Source organism: Manduca sexta, chromosome 17 (genome assembly GCF_014839805.1).
Source record: "Manduca sexta isolate Smith_Timp_Sample1 chromosome 17, JHU_Msex_v1.0, whole genome shotgun sequence".
NCBI classification, from domain to species: Eukaryota; Metazoa; Arthropoda; class Insecta; order Lepidoptera; family Sphingidae; genus Manduca; species Manduca sexta.
Window position 1 is genome coordinate 5,707,353 of NC_051131.1, and position 20,353 is coordinate 5,727,705.

Here is a 20,353-nt window from a genome sequence, read left to right on the forward strand (position 1 = left end):
CATATTATATTATGACATTTGTGGATCAAAAAATTCTATATTCTGATTAGATAGCAAAAAATAAACTTTATGTTCTATGTAATAAGATTTATATTATTTAACGTGACATTACGTATTTATTTTTGTTTTGTGCAGATTTATATTATCGCTACACTGACAGCATTGAATAGTGATTTCATTGTTCTATTTAGTTTCTGCTGGTAACATGATTTTGTAGTTCGATTTTAAAGTTTATCCTTTAGAGGTCCATGTATCCGTAATGATGGAGGGTTTAGCGCACGACGAGGAAATTATTTGGTCATGCTGGGAGCAAAAATCCCCAAGGGATGTGGTCAGAGAGGCCGCAGCCAAGGGCACACACATAGCCTTAGCCACCAAATATTTAATGCATAAAAACTCTTGGAGTGAATCTACTGCAAAGGACTGGTTTGTGGCTGAAGTACGTAAAATTGATTTTCCAATACCTAGATATTAGAGAATAATATATTTTTACCACCTCATTTGACTACATAATCAAATATTTTACTAGAAAATTATAAGCTTGTATTAAGTTACCATCATACAAAAATTATAAAATCTCTCTGACTAACAAATTAAATAGCAAAATTAAAATGCAGTTTCTTCTTAATCTCTACTTAATGTAAGAGAACAATGGATGGATGGAATCATACCCTGATGGTTCACGTTTTATGGGTTGTAGATGGATAGTGTCATTATGAGTGCATCAAGGATCAGTGAGGTTGAATTGAGGTGTGAACAACATTCCAAGAAGTATATTAATATAGCTTTGTAATTTTTTATGTTTCTATACAATCATCATCATGATCACTTATAGAGAGTCCACTGAGGAACATAGGCCACCCACATAGATTGATAAATTTCTAAACAATATGCTATATTTATTATATTTGTTGTAGGTCAAAGCATGGACTGTTCAACTACTATTGCGGAAACAGATATTCAAAGTGCTGCATATTTTGGATAAAGTTAAAATTAATCCTGAGGAACATCTTATGACACTTGCAGAGGTGTCAGAATCAATTGAATACAGAGATTTTATAGTGGAACATTTAGAGAAGCTATTAAAAAATATGATTCCTGAAAATATCCCCAAATGGGAGGAGTTTCAAAGACATTGGAATCTGTTGAGATATCTTGAGAAATCATTTGAGACTGATGGCATATTTAAACAAAATAAAGTTTTTATTGTGGGTAAAGAGAGAGTTTATGTCACTGAGTCTGAGATTAAAGCACTGACAATAGAGAAAATTGCGAAATATCCACCACAGTGGAAGAGCAAGATATCGACAACATTATTTTTCAATTCATTTGGTAAGTGTATTTATGACATTTTTGTGCGTTAATAATTATTTGCAGGCCGCAAACCATGATGGTGCATCTGCAAAATATTTACTTTTAAGGAGACAAAAATCAACTAAGTTAATTCATTTTTATCTAAGTTAAATTATTTTTTCCTAACAAATAGTATACTTAGTATATTTTAGAACTGTCCTACAGTTAGTAAAACCGGAAAGTATAAAACAAACAGTTTTGTTTATACTACCTTATGGTTCAAAGATCACAATGCTAATATGTTATGTTGCAGAAGGTATGCTTTACATTGAGTAAATACATTACAAAACTAGACTAGACTGTAGTGATAAAATTATATTGATTTGATAGCCTAAATAAATAGTCATTAACATATGTTGTGTAAATACAAATACACTATGTATATTATGTTCTCACTAACCAATTATCAGTATGTATTTGTATTTAATATTGGACTTCAATCTTGAATGATGTGTGTAAAATGCATTGTATGTTTCACAATTGAAGAAAATACACACCTTTGTCCCCAAAGGCATAGGCAGACGTGCAACCAAAGCACACTTTTGGAGATGTGTGTTTCGTTTTATATTCCGAGAAGGGGCATGCCTATCGGCATATCGGGCACGGATTCCAATCTTTGGGCTGATACTGAACCAAAGAACTCAATATCACTTTGTCCGGCCTTGAATTCGAACCCAGGATCTTGAAGGAGCGTCGTACCGCGCGCATTATTTTATTTTGAATTTTTTATCGAAGCAAAAAGTATTTTATAATTATATTTTGTTAATTTGGGATCCAGAGGGGATTAACATCAGCCAGGGTCAGTTGGAAATGTATAGCATTGTTTCTGAAACTATTCTATCTTCAGCATATTGTATTACTCTTATTACAATATACCATATGAACATGTTTAAGTATTTTAACTACTCATGTTAAAAATGACCTGGTGGAATAATTGACTATCTCTTCCCATTTACAGAGTTTTCACTTTTGGATTTCTCCACTCCTCTTGAAATGTGGAATTATTTATTGGATCAAAACAAAGCAATGATTCTCGTTCGATGGATTAATGTTCAATCATCAGAAGTCGTGCGCGATATGAACGCTCGCTATAATTTTTTCAACAACGAGAGTTTCGTAAAAAGACTATTGAATGTCGACACAACAGGTTTCGATAATAAAGTTTTAGAAAACTTAGATGAAGTATTTCGTAAATGGTCTATCACAAACGAAATGGTTGACATCGTTGCTAAGAGTAATTGCTTTGCGTATACCAAAATGTGTATTTATGACACTCTGTGCTCCTATGGCATAGTCAATGAGGACGAACGCAATAATTTATATCAAATCATAGCAAGACTTGCTCGTACTCAAAATTTGAAACTCATTGATGATATTTTTACTGAATCATGTTCTACCATAAGCAAAGGTCATTTTTATGTGCAGTTGGCAAAGTATTGTGTCAAAAATAAACTCTATAAAGTGCTAACGATGTGCGTGGAGGGGAATATATTAGACACAGATTTATCGGAGGTCGAACAAGATGCGAAGGACTGTATTGAACTTTGGTTGTTGTTTAAAAGTATAGAGCAAACATCCGACAGACAGAGTCACGTGCTGCCTGTTTACAAAACTTGTCAACAAATAGCCAAGGACGACATCGATGATTACATTTCTTCCAATCCGCATTTAGTTCTCGGAATGATTTTGTTGGAGGATGCTACTAAATTGTTTGATATATTTTCTAAAGAGGACTTTTTGCAGTTTAAGGACTTTAAACTGCCAAATAAAAAATATAAAGATAAACTTACACACTTGTTTAACGTCTACAAAAAACATTCTAGCCAAATGCTTGAAACTAAAGATGTTAATGTTTATCAACTGTTATCGGGATATAGAGGGTTGGATGTTTCGAAAATATTTGAATTCCAATTAATTAATCAGAATACTCACAATCTGGTCAGTGATAAACCTGACAGGCGGAGCCTGGGTAGCCTGTTGTCCAACGACGTGGATGTAAAAGCAGCGTGTATCAAAGCATTGACACAGAGAGCCATGGAAATGCCAGATTTTGCAAATGAAAAGCTTATGAAACGATATGGGTATGTTGCTAAGCTAAATCATGTGTATTATCTAAAACAATATAGGCCTTGTAACGCAAGCCAGGCTTTTGTAGCACAACAATATCAGACCTATAATCGTCTTCAAGATAAAAGCATAAAGAGTGCTTGTTGCGAAGCCCACGCGTTAGCATTACAGAATTGGTACGATCCCGCAATGACGGCTTGTGCAGTGTCGTTCGTTGCTATGATCGGATGTAACCCGACAAGATGCCGGGTGCATATGTCCGCTGCGAAAATGATGAAAGATCACATGATGAACTATAAAGGCGTTACCGAGGAAAAGGCTAACAAGACTGTTAATGAATACATGTCTAAACTGATACAGAGCAATGATGATGCTGCTAAAGACATATTGCGGTATTTGGAAGAGATAACGACATGCAAGCTACGGGAGAAACAACGAGTTGATGGCAAAGTTGATATGGCCGTTGTTCTGTACGAATCTCAAGTTATGGTTAAATTTGCAATTCTACACAATTTGCCTCTACCCGAATCACAACTGAAAGTGTTTGTGAAAACTAACTCTTGGTTCAACTTTTTACTTTTCGGCGATGTATTCCGATATCCTCTTCCCCAAATGTTACAATTGTCGCAAGAGTTCGAGAGGCAGTCTTATGCGGAGCATTTGAAGCATATTATGCTGCACAGGAATACAGAAGAAGTTTCAGACAAGGACTACAAATCCAATGTTAGTAACGGCCAAAGACGACTATCAAGATTGAATTCAGTTGATGTTGTAAGTTTAAACTTTTATAAGGCTATTTATTGGGAGAATATATGTTTTTACATACGAGTCAATACTCGTGTCAAACACCAATGTGTTTCAGAGTCCAACACATGGTAATTCATTCGAGTTTCCATCGAGTGCGTACATGGGCCGAGAGTTATGGGAGGTGGCCGCGGCGTGTCATGGCCCTGAAGATCCACCCGCGGCGCTACTGCGAGCCGCTGACCTCTGTCGCGAACCGTTGCTTGTGCTCATCGCCAGTTGTTATGAGGTAGATAGTAGTTTTTTATTCAATGCAATATATTTATATTAAAAAAACAATAATATCGACGATCAATTAAAAGGCTCTCGCATGCGTTTTAAATTTTTGAGCCAGCGAAATAATGGAATAATAATATTAACAGAGACGAGAACGCGTTAGAATAGTATACATAATTTCCACTACATTGTTAAACATCATAATAGTATATAGATAATTTTGTTCTCCGAATAATCAACAAATACTTTTTTAGCCAAACGCAGTGGATGTGTTGTGGGTCCAGTGGATCTTAGCTTCATTAGGGCCGAGCACGCTCAGACAAAACGTGATGCAGTCGGTAATAGCGCAGCAGTACAAACCAGACGAGCAGTTCCAGAAAGTGGCAGAGCTCTGCTTGATGGAAGGATACGTGACTACACTGCACGAGTCCATGCTTATATTTATGCCGGTAAGTGTTATACAGATACTTTAGTGGTAACTTTCTTTTATGTTTAATAAGGTCAAGATGATGAGGTTTGTCGAACCCGTCTTATTCTTCTTGCAGCCACCATGACTTTGGCTATTAATATTTTGAAGAATTACTTAGAAAAGTTATTGAATTTTCTCATTGCAATAGAACAAATGACCGATAGGTGGATTACAAATATTAAAAGTAAATTTTTTTTTTTAGGAAAGTCCCCTAACACTCCTGTCTTCTTTCCTTCACCGCTGCATTCGCCAACATAATTTCGACTCTGAGAGCACTAAACTCTTAGCAAGTTTTTTGCAACACTGCCAAAGGAAATACAGCGTAGATGCCAATGGATTCCCATGGTATATGTCTAAAGAAGCTCTTCAAAGAGTGGCGGTTTCTTTAGTGAAGATTGCACTTGGAGAAAATTTCGATAGTGCGTATCATCAAAGGGAATTCTTACGGCTGTTATCGACTGTTGAATTTGAAAAAGGATTTATAGGTAATAGTTACTATGTTTTATCATATTAATTGTATATTGTAATACATTACTGACAAAATATGTATACATTTATAATCTAATAATATAATGAACTAGCTTTTGCCCGCGGCTCCGCCCGCGTTATAAAGTTTTTCGGGCTAAAGTTTTCCGTTATAAAAGTCACGCTATATATTTTCCCGGGAGCCTATGTTCTTCCCAGGGTCTCAAACTGTCTCCATACCAAATTTTATCCTAATGCGTTGGGTAGTTTTTGAGTTTAACACGTTCGGGCAGACCGATGCAGCGGGGGACTTTTTTTATGATATATTTTTGTAGAACTTTTTAAGAGGAACAATCCCGTCATACATTATTGTTGCATAACTTTAACCGTTTACGCAGCGCACGCAACAGAAGCTCTCAAAACTAATAAATTGACCCCGTTTTTGCATCATGTTTCATTACTGCTCCGCTCCTATTGGTCATAGCGTGACGATATATAACCTATAGCACTCCAGGAACAAAGGGCTATCCAACACAAAAATATTTTTTGCAGTTCGAACCGGTAGTTCCTGAGATTAGCGATTACTGCTCCGCTCCTATTGGGCATAGCGTGATGATATATATAGCCTATAGCATTCCAGGAACAAAGGGCTATCCAACACAAAAAGAATTATTCAGTTCAAACTCCTAGTTTCTGAGATTAGCCATTACTGCTCTGCTCCTATTGGTCATAGCGTGATGATATATAGCCTATAGCACTTCACGAACAAAGGGCTATCCAATACAAAATGAATTTTTTAGTTCGAACCGGTAGTTAATGAGATTAGCCATTACTGCTCTGCTCCTATTGGGTATAGCGTGATGATATATAGCCTATAGCACTCCACGAACAAAAGGCCATCCAACGCAAAAAGATTTTTTCAGTTTGGACCGGTAGTTCCTGATTTTAGCCATTACTGCTCCGCTCCTATTGGGTATAGCGTGATGATATATAGCCTATAGCACTCCACGAACAAAGGGCTATCCAACGCAAAAAGAATTTTTCAGTTCGGACCGGTAGTTCCTGAGATTAGGCATTACTGCTCCGCTCCTATTGGGTATAGCGTGATGATATATAGCCTATAGCACTCCACGAACATAGGACTATCCAACGCAAAAAGAATTTTTCAGTTTGGACCGGTAGTTCCTGAGATTAGCGCGTTCAAACAAACAAACAAACTCTTCAGCTTTATATGATAGTATAGATGTAACAATCTATTTTATTTTCTAGTGCCGTCGCCAAACTTTTTAAAAATTTACGAAATATTGCAAATATCGATGGAGACTTCATACGTGGTCATCGTTTCTAAGACGCTTCAAGACAATGCACGGGAGTATCTGGCAGAGTGTGTCGAAATATACACATCCACCCAAAACTATGACGTGGCTCTGAAGATAGCAAAACTAGCAGACATTCCAGCCAACGATATTTTAACTGCCGAGTGGACGCATAAATACGAAAACCTTCTTCTTAGAGATGACGTCGTGGGCGATAAGGATGTAACGCTGTTTTTAGCCCAATGCAGTGAAGCGTTCAAATCAGCAGCCGTGTCCTTCAAACACGCGACAGACTTTCTGATACAGTACGTCGGTAAAATAACGGATCCAGTTCAGAAGTTCTACTCCTACAAGGTGATAATGAGTTGGTTCGAAGACAACCTTGTCTACGGCAGCAATAGAGAAGACATCGAACACTTAATGTGGGACGCTTATTTCAAAGCGGATCCAAACAGCGTATTCCTGAGTAACTATCGCAGTATCTTGCATTACATCCTGAACGGACAGAAAGATGTTAATGTTCCAAGAGAAATGGCGTCAACGGACGCGAACAAACCGTTCACGATGATGTTGAATGAGATCGAGATGGAGTCAGATGTAGGGAATATCGAAAACGTTGTTCTATTGGAAGAACCTGACTCGATCGAGAGCTGGAGAAAAGTTGTGCATCAGCTACTTGAGTTGAAGTTGATTGTTGACGCGTTCCGTTTGTCGGCGTTGTTTAGGACTCCCCCTGAGTACAGATACTGGCCGCTGGCGTGCCCCGTTCAGATATTCAGAACGTGCCTAAAATTGGCTGAAGGCAGTTGCTCGCCGTACGAGCTTCCGCAAGAGTTAAGGCTTGTGATTGCCTCGCCTATATTGCAAAATAAACTTTCAGGTGAGTTTTATTGAGGTTATAAGTAAGGTTCTATCGAAACGGAGCATGACCTTTGTTTACCTAAACTCAACGTAACTTCTAGCTATTATTAATATGACGATTCAAAATGTACTTTTCGAGCAGCTAATGGCTGTTTTACGTGAGGCAATGTAGAGTCTTCCACAATCCCTATTAAAAATTCCATGCCTCCATTCATTGTTTACCTTATTATAGAAAATTATGTAATTTTTTTTGTGTTTAGTGTCCGGAGTGTCCGATGCCAGTTTCGAGGAGCTGGTGGTGATCCAGGAGAAGCAAGACAACGTGCCGGAGAGCTCTCACCTGGCGGCGCGCGAGGAGGCCGACCGGCTCTCCGCACTCGACGCGCTCGCCGTGAGGAGCGGGCTGGCGCTCGTGAAACAGGTGAGTGATTATTATGGTAGGTAATAAACTTACATCGATTTGTACTACGTATATAAGCCAAATAGTAACAATATTTCCGGCTTGATTGTTTACCCTATAAATTGATGTATGATATTGTAAATAAGAGTGACCGTCTTTTAGAGTTATATAAAAGTCAATATTTATTCGCTTAAGGTGGTAGCTCAAGGTCCATTTTCATACATTTTGTTTCGGCTTTAATCTGGGTAACTAAACAAGTATTGGCAAGTAAAGAATTTAAATTCACCTCTAGTTAGTGATTAGTTCTCGCAGTTGAAAGAAAAATGTAAAAATAATTAATAATCATGGATATTTCTGCCTTTAAAATTTCGTCATATTAAATTTTAAAGGCCGAAATATCCATGATTATTAATTATTTTACGTTTTTCTTCAACTGCGAGAACTAATCACTAACTAGACGTGAATTTAAATTCTTTACTTGCCAATACTTGTTTAGTTACCCAGATTAAAGCCGAAACAAAATGTATGAAAATGGACCTTGAGCTACCACCTTAAAGGTAACTTTAAGCTAAATTGTCAACTGAGGTCCCAGTATAGGATTTAACAAAAAAAAAACAATTCTATCTTTTGTTCATATTCAGATTCCTTTTGTTTTAGGTTGCCAGTTATTTCCGCATAGCGTTACAAATAGGGTGGGATTACGGCTCTGTATTGAAGTATCAGAATCGCGCCATAGACTTCATAAACTTTGTCAGCGGCCGAGCGAGGATGTCGCTCGCCAACCTCGTGTTTAAAACGTTCAACATACCGACAAAACAGGTAAAACAATAATATGTGTGACGTGGATATACATTATTCTACTTTAGTTGTTATCACTACATAGTATAAAACAAAGTCGCTTTCTCTGTCCCTATGTGTGCTTAAATCTTTAAAACTACGCCACGGATTTTGATGCGGTTTTTTTTAATAGATAGAGTGATTCAAGAAGAAGGTTTATATGTATAATAATAACATCCATTAAATAGTCAGCATTGCACCCGTGCAAAGCCGGGGCTGGTCGCTAGTCTAATATTTTTTTTTTCATTCGTAGATAGCCGAATACATCTGCTGTGAGATGGTTGCGGCAATCATATCGCCACATCTAGTGAAAACATCAACGTTCAGACAAAAGGAGCACTTCCAATACACACTATGGGGATATGCGTTAAATTCCGACATGGAAATGTTCCTCAACATGCGACCAGACGCCTGCAGCCAAGTTGGAAGACTGATCTTGGACCATCTGGTCGCATTCCAGAAGATATACAAAGTGAATGCGACGTTACGTCTTCCAGAAAACACGTTTGACGACAGCTGCCTTGATGTGGAAACACTAATTGATGAAGAGTATCAAAATGTTGAAGGTAGCGAAGTGGAATCAGTATTGACTGAAGAAGGCACGCTGATGTCGGCTGAAACTGAGTCTCTATACTCGGTATCGACAGTGTACACCGCGGGAAACAAATTGTCAAGGGATACGAGACGCAATTTGTTCGATGTTATTGCAAGGAATAACGTTCAAATTCGATATGAAGTCAAGTCGAATATAAGGAAGATTACTAAAGGCGCCAGGCTTTCCACAAAACAGGTATGGGGTTTTGTTTTTTTTAAATAACCAACTTTTGGCTTTAGATTGTAACCTAAACAGAAGTCGACTTTTGAAACAATTTTTTTTAGATTTATTATGGTTCGGTTAGAATAACAATCGATACCCTTAGAATTGTCTGTTCTTGCATGGTGGTGAAGTCTTGTTATTACAGCTTGCAAGATCCGTTTGCTTATTTTACAATTTGTATTGCTATTCGATTTTATTAAAAATATCATAATGCGGTGTTATTGTAAATAGTGTATAACGTAGTGTAACGGGGAATGGATAACGAATAACAAAGCGATGTCACTATATTTTTTTTGCGGGGAAAAAGGCGTTGTAGCTAACACCAAGAGGGGGGTTTATTTCGTCGGTCTCACGGTCCAATGTCTACGCACAAAAGTATAGCAACGTCAGAGCGAGGATTGGCCTAAGTCCCTAACACTTTGTACACCCTATAACGACATATCGCCCAAAACCCGCGGTCGCCGTTTGCAGCCCATACGAGACAGCTCCGGGCTAACTGACAGTAAGAGGAGTGCCATATAGAATATCAAATGACAAGAGATGGTAATCAGCTTGGAGACATAATGTCGGTGCGTGTGGGTGCGTGTCGCGGTGCAGGTGAACATCATCTGCATCGAGCTGCTGGTGGTGGCGCACGAGTGGTTCAGCAGCGCGTGCGACACGGAGGGCGTGGCGGTGTCGGTGCGCTCGGCGGCGGCGCTGGCGGCGCGCCTGCTGGCGGCGCGCTCGTGGCGCCTCATGGTGCGCCTGCTCACCGGCCTCGCGCGCTACCACGAGTGCGCATACATCTTCCAGGTTACTGTCACCTTATATTATAATTACTCGTTGACTGCAGCTCACGTAATAGTTGTGTTTTTGGGCGAAACGCGCGTAACACACACAATTGGTGTGTGCGTAATACATATCTAAGTCGGTCTCCGTCACTCACGTCGTGCAATCTGACGCCAGAGCGGGACAGCATATCCCACGCGTGATGCGCTACACTTTTGGATATTTAACGGTATTGACGCCGCAGTCAATGTATTAAATGATAAAGGTATTTTATTTGTGACAATCATTAAAATATCTATTATCTCATAGAACGGTAATGTACACTTACCCCATTATTCATAGAAGTTATTTATCTAAGGACGGAGCATTGTTGTGATAACAAGTCTGTTTCTCTGCTTTGTTTATCTGACAGTTTTCTGTTTGTTCACCTTTGTTTATTTTACAACTATATTCAAGTTGTATCTCAATATTAGCCAATCACAACGGCCCTATGTCTACGCACTGCGAAGCCTGCCATGCCGTCAGCATTGAGAAACAGACTTGTTATCACAGCAATGCTCCGTCCTTAGATAAATAACGTTTATGAATAAGGGGATTATTATTTAAAACACAATGAAACTAATACAAATTGTAATAAGTTATGAGTGACATTTTGTATATATAAATATTTAAATCTACCCTAAAATTCTTTAATAGGTATATATAATATCTTAATATGTCTAGGCTTTACGAGAAAATCACCAGTTCGAATATCTCCTCGGCCAATTTGACTACATGCTCGGCCAGCAACCGGACAAAATCGCAGAGTTCAAGCAGGGTCTACTGGACTTCCTCAAAACACACTGTCCAGGCGACACCGACACCTATATCATGGTCGCACTGCACTTCAACATGTATGCGGAAGCGGCCCATGTGAAAAAGAAACAAGCCATCAACCTGATTGAGGATTTGGAGAAAATGGCGCTCGATGCTGCTAGAGTAAGTTGTTTGACACGTATTTTATATTGATGTTGATTGCTATTCATTTTTACAAATGTCTCGAAAGTAAAGAAAATCATATTTAATGGGTTTTTAACTTTCCTCTTTTTTATTTTAATGTAAAAAGAATTATTGTAATCTTCTGAGCTGTCATTTTTAACATAAAGCCACACTTATCTGTTATAACTTAATTGTCATTCTGTCATATAATATAACCAGATCTATGTTAATTATTTTCTATTTTCTATAAGTAAAAGAAATAAATAATTGATAATAAAGAATAAAGAAATGAGTTTCCACGGCGATGGAGATCCGTAAAATGAGAGGCCGCGGATTCGATCGCCGTACCGAGACAATATCATTTAAATCAAATAATGATATATGTGGCAGTGCTGTGAAAACAAAGACCCAAATAATTTGTCATACAAGGCAAAAGGTCTTTTATTTTACTGTAGTACCAGGAATATGAGTATGTCCACAAGATATACACAAAAATTACCATAAAATATTGTGTAACTTCTAAACATCCCTAGCACATTTGTACATGAACGTACTTACTGAGCAAATCATGTACAGACATACGCGCCTATATAAACAAATTGACACGGTTATTACAGGCTACATCCAAGAAGCCGTTCAAACCACCCACATGGCTGCTGATCCACGACAGCCAGCCAACGAAAATACTGCTAGAGACAGCGCTGAACCACTGCACTGACGCGGCGGAGTTGTATTTGCAGGGCGGTTGTACCGGCTTTGCGGGAGAGATGGCAGCACTGGCGCAGCAAATTGCTTTACAGATGTCGCTTCTAAACGCATCGCCCACAAGGCTCATATTGAATCGCAGCACTGAGCAGATGTATAAACTCGTTAGTGAATATTTGAGGTGAGTGCATTATCGCTTGTACTGGTTAATTGTCGTTTGTTTGTTGTTGAATGATGGGAGATTGTTACCTATTACCAGTCGCCATGAGTGGTGGTTAATATGCGCTTATGCCGCACGCCTTGGATGCAGGAGGTGGTCGATGAAGGCCACTGTAGCCCCATAGGAAAGAGAGAGAAGAGCAAGAGACCGGCTGTGCGAACTCTGGGCTGATTAATTAAAAAAGTTGCGGGTTTAAATTAGATTGGTAAAGCGAGAAATCGACTATCCCGGAAAAAAATGGAAGAGGCTTTAACCTGAAGGGATCCATCTTTAATTAACTCATTAACCAATTATCTTACTCATCTAGATGTAAAATGTAAATAGAGAAGTATGTTGTTGGTTAACGAAACAAAAGATGTTTATTATTATGGCCGGTGCGCAGCCTGATGGAGGGCGTGGTGCTGCTGGCGGGGCGCGGTGGCGCGGCGTGGCGCGAGCTGGCCTACCGCCGCGCGCTCGCCAACGACCAGGCCTACCTGCGCGACATGGCGCTCTACCGACCCGACGTCGCGCACGACTTTCTCAACAGGTACATTATTCATATTTATTACCAGCTGACCCGACAGACATTGTCCCGTCTTAACTATGAATTTGCAGTGCGCATTCTGTCAATCGCTGACATATATTTCAAACAATTGACAGTTATATAAAATTAATATTTTCGTTAAGCTTTTCTTAAATTTTCTAATTTTCCGCGCAATTTTTTGAATTTTTTTATTCATAAGAACCTTCTGACAATAACAAACACAACAAAAAGAAATTTAGTGAAATCGGTTCAGCCTTTCACGCGTGATGGCGTGACCAAGGGAAATAGGGATTCATTTTTATATATATAGATAATTCAATTAGAAAAATAACTCACATGGTTTACCAAATATTATGTGTACACACGGTAGAAGCTGAAATAGTTTCAGACTGGTCAATGTGAATGCTGATAAAACTACAAGTTAACTATATTTGTTTATAGATATAAGACGGAGAGAAACAAAACGCCCGTGTCTCAAGCCGCGATGACTGAACTGCGTAATCTGTGCAGATGATATAAGATTAAAATTTAATTTTAAGGCAATGTGTAATACTCGTATATTGCATGTGTGACGTCCCTGCCAAAACACATTCCGCAGGATTGATGTGAGATTTCGTTGCAATATTATTATAAGCCAAATATGTAATAATTCGCTATCTAAGTGTATTATTCAATCGAAATTATTTTAAATTATACTTTTTTTTTTATATTCTGTGATATATGTAGACTTGACTGATGAATTTAACTGTATTTTTATATCATGTTTAATTATTAATAAAGTGATTCCAGTTATATTTATGTGTTTAGTTTTGTGTTAATTATAATAGCTGAAACAAAACAGCAGCGAGGAAGTTTCTGTACAGAATGAGTCGACTGCTTCACGTTGTTATGTCGTAAAACAATTAAATAAAAATAAATATTTAAATTCGGTACCCAATGTCTCAAATTAATATATATTTTTATGTAATAGTTAGTTTAACCGTTACAGTTAGAATATCAAGGGGCCATCCATGAATAACGTCGCTCGTTACGAGGGGGGGGGGGAGGGGAGTCAACGAAGTGTGACATTATGTGACATGGGGGCGTGTGTCATAAGTTTAGAGACGTCACATGGTATGACACAGAACAGAACATGGTAAAACACAGAACAAAAAATTCTACCTTTAGCTATACATATAAGGTATGTGTAAAAGTGCAAAACATGTGATGTCATGTCCCGCAAATGTGACCACGTGTGACAAGGACACAAGATGGGTTAAGGATCATAAAATTAGTGTGACGTAATTTATGGATGGCCCCCAAACAGTATTAGCACAGCTATAGAATACACCCGGTACTTCTAATTTTTAGTAAGATAAATAAAACAGATAGTTTTCTTAAAATATGTTTTAATATAAATAAACACAAACCCAACACAAGACATTGGCTATATCCTAAAACGTAAGAAGAAAGAGTTTACAAAGCCCTAATTTAGGGTACAAGTGAAAAGAACCTCAGTCCTTCTAATACTTGAACATACACGCGATTTATATCCTCTGCAATAATATAAAAAATATAAATAAATAAAATTCGCAATTTATAAACCCGATAACAACATTGAACGAGAAAACAACGTTATATACAAATTTATATAAGGAATATATATTAAATCTAATAGTAACAGCATTATTATATGAGATTTCTATCCAACATTAAAAATACAAGGTATATGCATGTATAAAAAAATTATAATCTTAGCTACAGTTCTAAATAAAAACAATAGGCAAGATCTTTGAACACTTGCACGTGCTGGTCATATTTAAATCATTTTTGATTTCAGTATTATTGTGAACGTTTGCAACACAGCCATAAGCTAATAATAATAATGTTGCCAACTATTTCATAATATTAAAATATTAAGTCCAGTTAAATGTTGCGAGTTATCTTTGTCATTAATTGATCAGTTTTATTTTGTATCTGTTAGCCAAGCTTTTAATTGAAGAAAAATAAAATGAGCAATTTCTACCTTTAACGAGAGATCAGTAATGCAGACAAGGAGGTGCAAGTGTCCACAGCGAAGTGTGCAGCTTATATATTTAATTAGACGACGAAGGCACCATACACCAACACATCGGCAAGGGACTGAGGATTATAGATACAAACTGGAATGTAAATTATTAGAAATAAATGCTTTTATTTACAATAAAACCTTCAGAATCGTCAACTATTTAATTTGACTGTTACTATACTTTGTTCCCGAAGTTTAGGTACGTCAGGTAATAAATTGTTGTTAATTAATTACTGAATAATTGGGTCCCTACTTAAAGTTACATTTTACTACACATTACATCACCTAATTACAATTTTGACACATGTAGATTCATATAGGAAATTATATTGAGGCGATACAACCAATAGTACCTACCTACTAATTATATTTGTGTTACTTTAAAATCTATTTTGATGTAGGTTTTAAATATAATTTCATACTTTTATAAACCATGTATTGATTAGTTAATTTGTTCAAGGAAACTCCCTTTAGCTCACCAAAGCGAGCATAGACAATATAGACACCACAAAATCTATATTTATGGAATGCCAACCCAAATTTGCAAAAAAACAATACTTAATAAAGTCTGTACGACATTGAATATGTACATAGTTTGATCGTATTTATAAAAGCGCAGATGTAAATGCTACAAATCTACATACAATATCAAATGTTACTGATTGGTGTAATAAGTATAGTCAATAATATATATTTCTCTATGTATGTACTTACAATGTAGTATTATGCTGTTTTATTACATAATTGACTCCGGTAACACTACTCTATTATCTAATTATTGTACTTAGTGGTAGCTTCGCAAGTCTTACTCAACATAGTGATATATAGAAACGTAATTTTGAGGTTAATATCATAGTTTATTTCTTCATATAATTATGGAGTCAAGTCATAGTATTACGTAGCCAATATCATATCAATAATAATAAAGTCTGGAGATCTAAAGTCAAAACGATTTTAATTGCTTTTCATTTTGAGCAACGCAACGTCATAATTTCAAACAACGCCATCTATGAAGCGATCACAAAACAACAAACAGGTTAAAATAACGTTTATAACGTTGATATGTAACGGGACGAGGTAAAGTTCCCAAAGTTTCTCTGAAACTTAAACAAAATTCTTACTTGTATTTTATTTACATAAGACAAAACCTTAATTTTATCGACATACACCTGTCTCCTCACAGACATTTCACTTACTCATTATAATATTTTCATTCTATAACATCATCACAGTCTTCTCACATTACTTAAACTAAATCATTAACCGCATACACTGATTTTCCAACATAAGATCTATACGAAATGCTGTCAATCATGCTAGTAATTATATACAATCAGATTACTATATTTTATGAGTCATGTTTACTGAGTGGTGTAGGAACAAACAGAACATGTCATGAAAAAGCTCAGTAGACCCAAAGTCAACTATTAAAAATATAAAATAAAAAAAATACGTCTACGTACAATGACCTCCTTAGAATATGAAAAAAACGACACGAGAGTTCGTGACGTTTCATTGTGATTGGTCGAGAGGCTAACATGTGACACGCGCGTCGGCCTTTTAACCAATCATAATTAAGCGACATGGGCATTCGTGTCGTGTTTGCTATCGCACATTCTATGGGGGCTGTAGTCTACAGGGCGCGGGACATGCGTCTTTTAGACGTTTATACAATATCATTAGTTACGAATGTTTGGTTCTGGCGAGCCTCGAGTGATAGGCGATAATCGCAAACTAATTGCGACTATTTGGCAGAGCAAATAAAGTTAAAAATCGCGTAACGTCACCTATATGGTGTGCGTGACGCGATATGTGTGCCTCTCTTCTAGCACCGTCTGTATGGTGCGGTGTACGTTCTCTGGCAAGTGGTCGAGCAACATCCGCGGCATCACCTGCAGCTCCATGAAGTCCTCCGGACACGCCCAACGCATTTCATACGTCGGTTCTTGCGTGCGCACTTTTCTGTAAAAAGTAAAATACATTATTTATTTTCATTTTTTCTTTATGTTACTTTATTTCATCCTAGATTATTAAATTTGTGCGGATATAATTTGAAAATAATTGATTTTACCTTTCCTCATCCCCCTCATTACTGATCAGACATGGTAGAAAAAAGTTTAAATGAATAGAATGTAAACACAGTATTTATAATTCATTTTGACATAACATCAAGCGAAATGTTTAAAGTACGTAATCATAATTTGTAGAAAAAAAGATAGATATCTTACTTTTCAATACCCATGCGCTTGCGACGAACTATGTGGAGAATTCGGCCCGCAGTGAAAAGTCTGGCTGACGAGAACCGCCGCACGAAAATGTCGCGCGACACTAGCGCCGCCTCCTGGAAAAGCGTTGATGGAAACTATTTGAAATGGGAATTAACATAAGCCTTAAAAAAGTTATTCATGCTTACATACACATAGAGGACATATAACAAGAGAATATGATCATTGTCAGAAAGGAAAATAAGTACTATCTTATGTATTGGTAGGTTACCTCAACTCGGTAGGTTATTTCAATGTAATAAAAAATAGATATTATGTCACTAAAATATCATTGACTATGGATATTAAATAATCTTATTAGAATTTACTTGCTTATTCTTGAAATATTGAAAAAAATAAATTAATTCATATTTTTTAGCTAATGATTTTATCTGTTCATTTCAACTCTTAGCACTATGTTTAATTATTGAATACCATTAAAAGCATGATTATGTACAAAGGCATCACGATATAAAAATTATATGCAAAATATAATATCACAAAACAGTCACAAAAACAAAAAAAAATCAAATATAAACTTAAAATAAACATTGTCACAACCATTTAGGTTCAATAGTCACTTAATATTCAAGTCAGGTTATCCAGGGTTCTGCCATAATACCGAGTAAAAGAGAAAACCTTTCAAATGTTTATTTTTGTATTGTATGCACGTAAAGTAGGTAGTGTACTTAAATAATAATACCAGCCCTGTATTATATACTGTCCCACTGCAGGTCCCGGCCTTCCTCTACTAATAAGAGGGTTAAGGCCTCAGTTCACCACAATGCACACATGATTTAATTACTTATAAGACTTGTTGTTCGATTTAAATTATGTCTATTCAATATTTTAATTTTTTATTGAATCATAAAAAATTTGCACTACTATTAAATCTACACTTACGTAATATTCACTTCAAATTGGCTGTGCGGTTCTAGAAATTAATATATCTGAACTTTTGTGCATGTTAGTTATAACTATCTATATTAGATCTGAAATTTATGTATTTCCCAAGATTGGGAAACTATCGAAGCGTATGTCTAAATAGGATGTTAAATAACGGATCTATTTTACTAACTATTCAAATCAGCCTACTTGAATTGGATATTAGACCTTCAAAAATCAGACTGCAAAAAAAAATAATGAACAGAACTTACTGGCAGGCGGTTAAATGATGAAAAACAAAAGCGTATTTGCCAAGCTGTAGCGGTGATGGACACACGACACCTATAATATTAAATGGTGAACTGACAGCACTCACGGTGGAGACGCTCTGCACGAGGAGCGCGTCCGTGGAGTCGTCCGAGTGGTTCGCCTCGAGGTCCTCGGGCCGCCGCCATGTTGATTCCAGATCTCTCGCTGGTACACCGAACAGCGCGTACCCGAACCCGTTCAGCATTATTCGATACTGTGACAACGATATTGTTCTTTTCCATACAGTCGTTTAAAATAAAGTCAATTGTATGCAGTAGATATTCAAATGTATAAAAATAATGTAGGTAGTTAATTCTTAAACCTCCATAGTCGTTTTATATATCTTTTTATTCTTATTAACATATTCCTGCTCTTTTAGCAGTGTATGGGCGTCGGCGCAACACAACTGTTTTATGTATCATGATGCAGCAAACGTTTCGACCGATCTTTTAGCTTGTAATGAACCTCACGTGAAACAACAATAGATAAAAACAACGATACAAGCGCAGCTTTGTTTGGGTGCCACTAGCAAATACTGTATGCCTCCTAAATTTGTATTTGATATTGATAAAAAATAAAATAACAGTTTAAAAAAGGAAGTTATTGCCTTACGTGCGAATTTAACCTAAACTTATTCATTGAGTGATCCAAACTTATTTTATTTATGGATTAATAAAAACCTTCTCACCTTTGGTAACTTAGTAGCGTGTATGGTCTGTATGATCTTGGTCCTAAGGTTCTCGATGCTGTGCACGCTGAGCCTCATCACGAGGTCGTCTCCCACGCCCACCGTCATCACAAAGCTCTCCGTGAACCGCGCCGCTTCACGACTAATTAGGCCCGCTTGAAATTAATGGAATAATATATTATTTCATATTTTTGTGACAATTTATTTTGGGAAACCTCGCCAAAAAGTTTCATTGTATTATAAAATTTTGGGTAAGAAAGAACTAAATGTACCAATTAATAAGTACAGTCAACAACAAAAATACGGAAAATAAACAAAATTTCTAATTCTACGATATGTATATTGTAATACTTTTCTTTAATTCTACTTCAATACAAAGTTCTTTTTAGAGTGAATAAATAAATTATTAATTTTCTAATGACTTGGTATATACAAATTTTTCTCAAAGTGATCTCGTTTATAGTTCAACTTAAAGCTCACATTTATGTTTAATTCTGTATAATTAATTATAGTGTACATTGTACCTATTGAACATATTCTGTAAGTATAATAATTTACACTGCAAAACATATTTATAACAACTCATATACTTACTTATTGATAAAATAACAAATTCCCTTACCTGGTGTTGAAAACGCGAACACCTTCAGATGTGGGTACTTCGGCCTTAACTTTAAAGCAACTAATACTGCAACACCGGCCCCTAAACTGTGACCTAAAAACAAATTTCTAATGTACCTAATGATTTCTTATGTTTACGCGAATGTTAGACGTTAAAATTAAACTATTTTTCGGATCTTATCGCGGTTTTAATATTTTAATTATCTGCCGACGTTTCGAGGACTGCAACCTTCGTGTTCCACCCGAGACCGATAAAATCCGAAAAATATTTTAATTTTAACGTCCTAGTGTACCTTTTTATTTCTTATAACGCACAACGTGATTTATTTCTCGAAAATTCTAATTATAGATTCGTACACGAAGTTAATGATAGATAATGATAGTACCTATCAGTTTTTCTGTCTAGTTTTTATTAACATACTTAGTTTCATTTGTAATCGACATAAACAAATGACGGTTATTTGTAAAAACTTGAAGTTGTAAATTACTATGTAAGTATTGCTTTAAAAAAGATTACCTTTGTCTATAAAATTGTCTTTTCTAGCGCTCGGTAATAATTATTTTCTTTGTCTTACATAATCAGCTATCAGAAAAAAAAACTTTTGTGTGATTTTTTTTAACTTGAAATATCTATTACGTGTATTATGAGTATTTTGGGTACTCCTTATATTTATTTAGATCTAGGGATAGGTCTAATATTTAGCAAACATCATTTGTACTATTGGATTATATAA

The 20,353-nt window shown here is 36.5% G+C and overlaps 2 protein-coding genes across 4 annotated transcripts in view; one reads left to right on the forward strand and one right to left on the reverse strand.

Moving 5' to 3' along the window:
* The first annotated feature begins 34 nt into the window (after positions 1 to 34).
* On the forward strand, positions 35 to 13,599 carry LOC115453912 (spatacsin). Its single transcript, XM_030182649.2, has 15 exons — positions 35 to 439; positions 918 to 1,332; positions 2,312 to 4,191; positions 4,283 to 4,453; positions 4,695 to 4,889; positions 5,112 to 5,394; positions 6,644 to 7,570; positions 7,812 to 7,972; positions 8,609 to 8,770; positions 9,042 to 9,578; positions 10,203 to 10,400; positions 11,100 to 11,354; positions 11,972 to 12,240; positions 12,662 to 12,808; positions 13,247 to 13,599. Exons 1-15 carry the CDS (start codon positions 260 to 262, stop codon positions 13,317 to 13,319), a joined length of 5,853 nt encoding a protein of 1,950 aa, XP_030038509.1. The 5' UTR covers positions 35 to 259; the 3' UTR covers positions 13,320 to 13,599.
* A 577-nt stretch (positions 13,600 to 14,176) lies between these two features.
* LOC115453935 (diacylglycerol lipase-beta) overlaps positions 14,177 to 20,353 on the reverse strand; it is a 79,040-nt gene continuing 72,863 nt past the window's right edge. For 2 of the 3 annotated variants that reach the window (XM_030182680.2, XM_030182672.2), the window contains exons 10-14: positions 19,621 to 19,713; positions 18,999 to 19,153; positions 18,369 to 18,524; positions 17,081 to 17,193; positions 14,177 to 16,814 (exon numbers count right to left, since the gene is read on the reverse strand). In XM_030182680.2, the coding sequence (XP_030038540.1) occupies positions 16,640 to 16,814; positions 17,081 to 17,193; positions 18,369 to 18,524; positions 18,999 to 19,153; positions 19,621 to 19,713 (692 nt within the window). In that variant the 3' untranslated portion in view covers positions 14,177 to 16,639. The remainder of the gene's footprint in view (positions 16,815 to 17,080; positions 17,194 to 18,368; positions 18,525 to 18,998; positions 19,154 to 19,620; positions 19,714 to 20,353) is intronic. The other variant, XM_030182688.2, reaches the window with a different exon arrangement.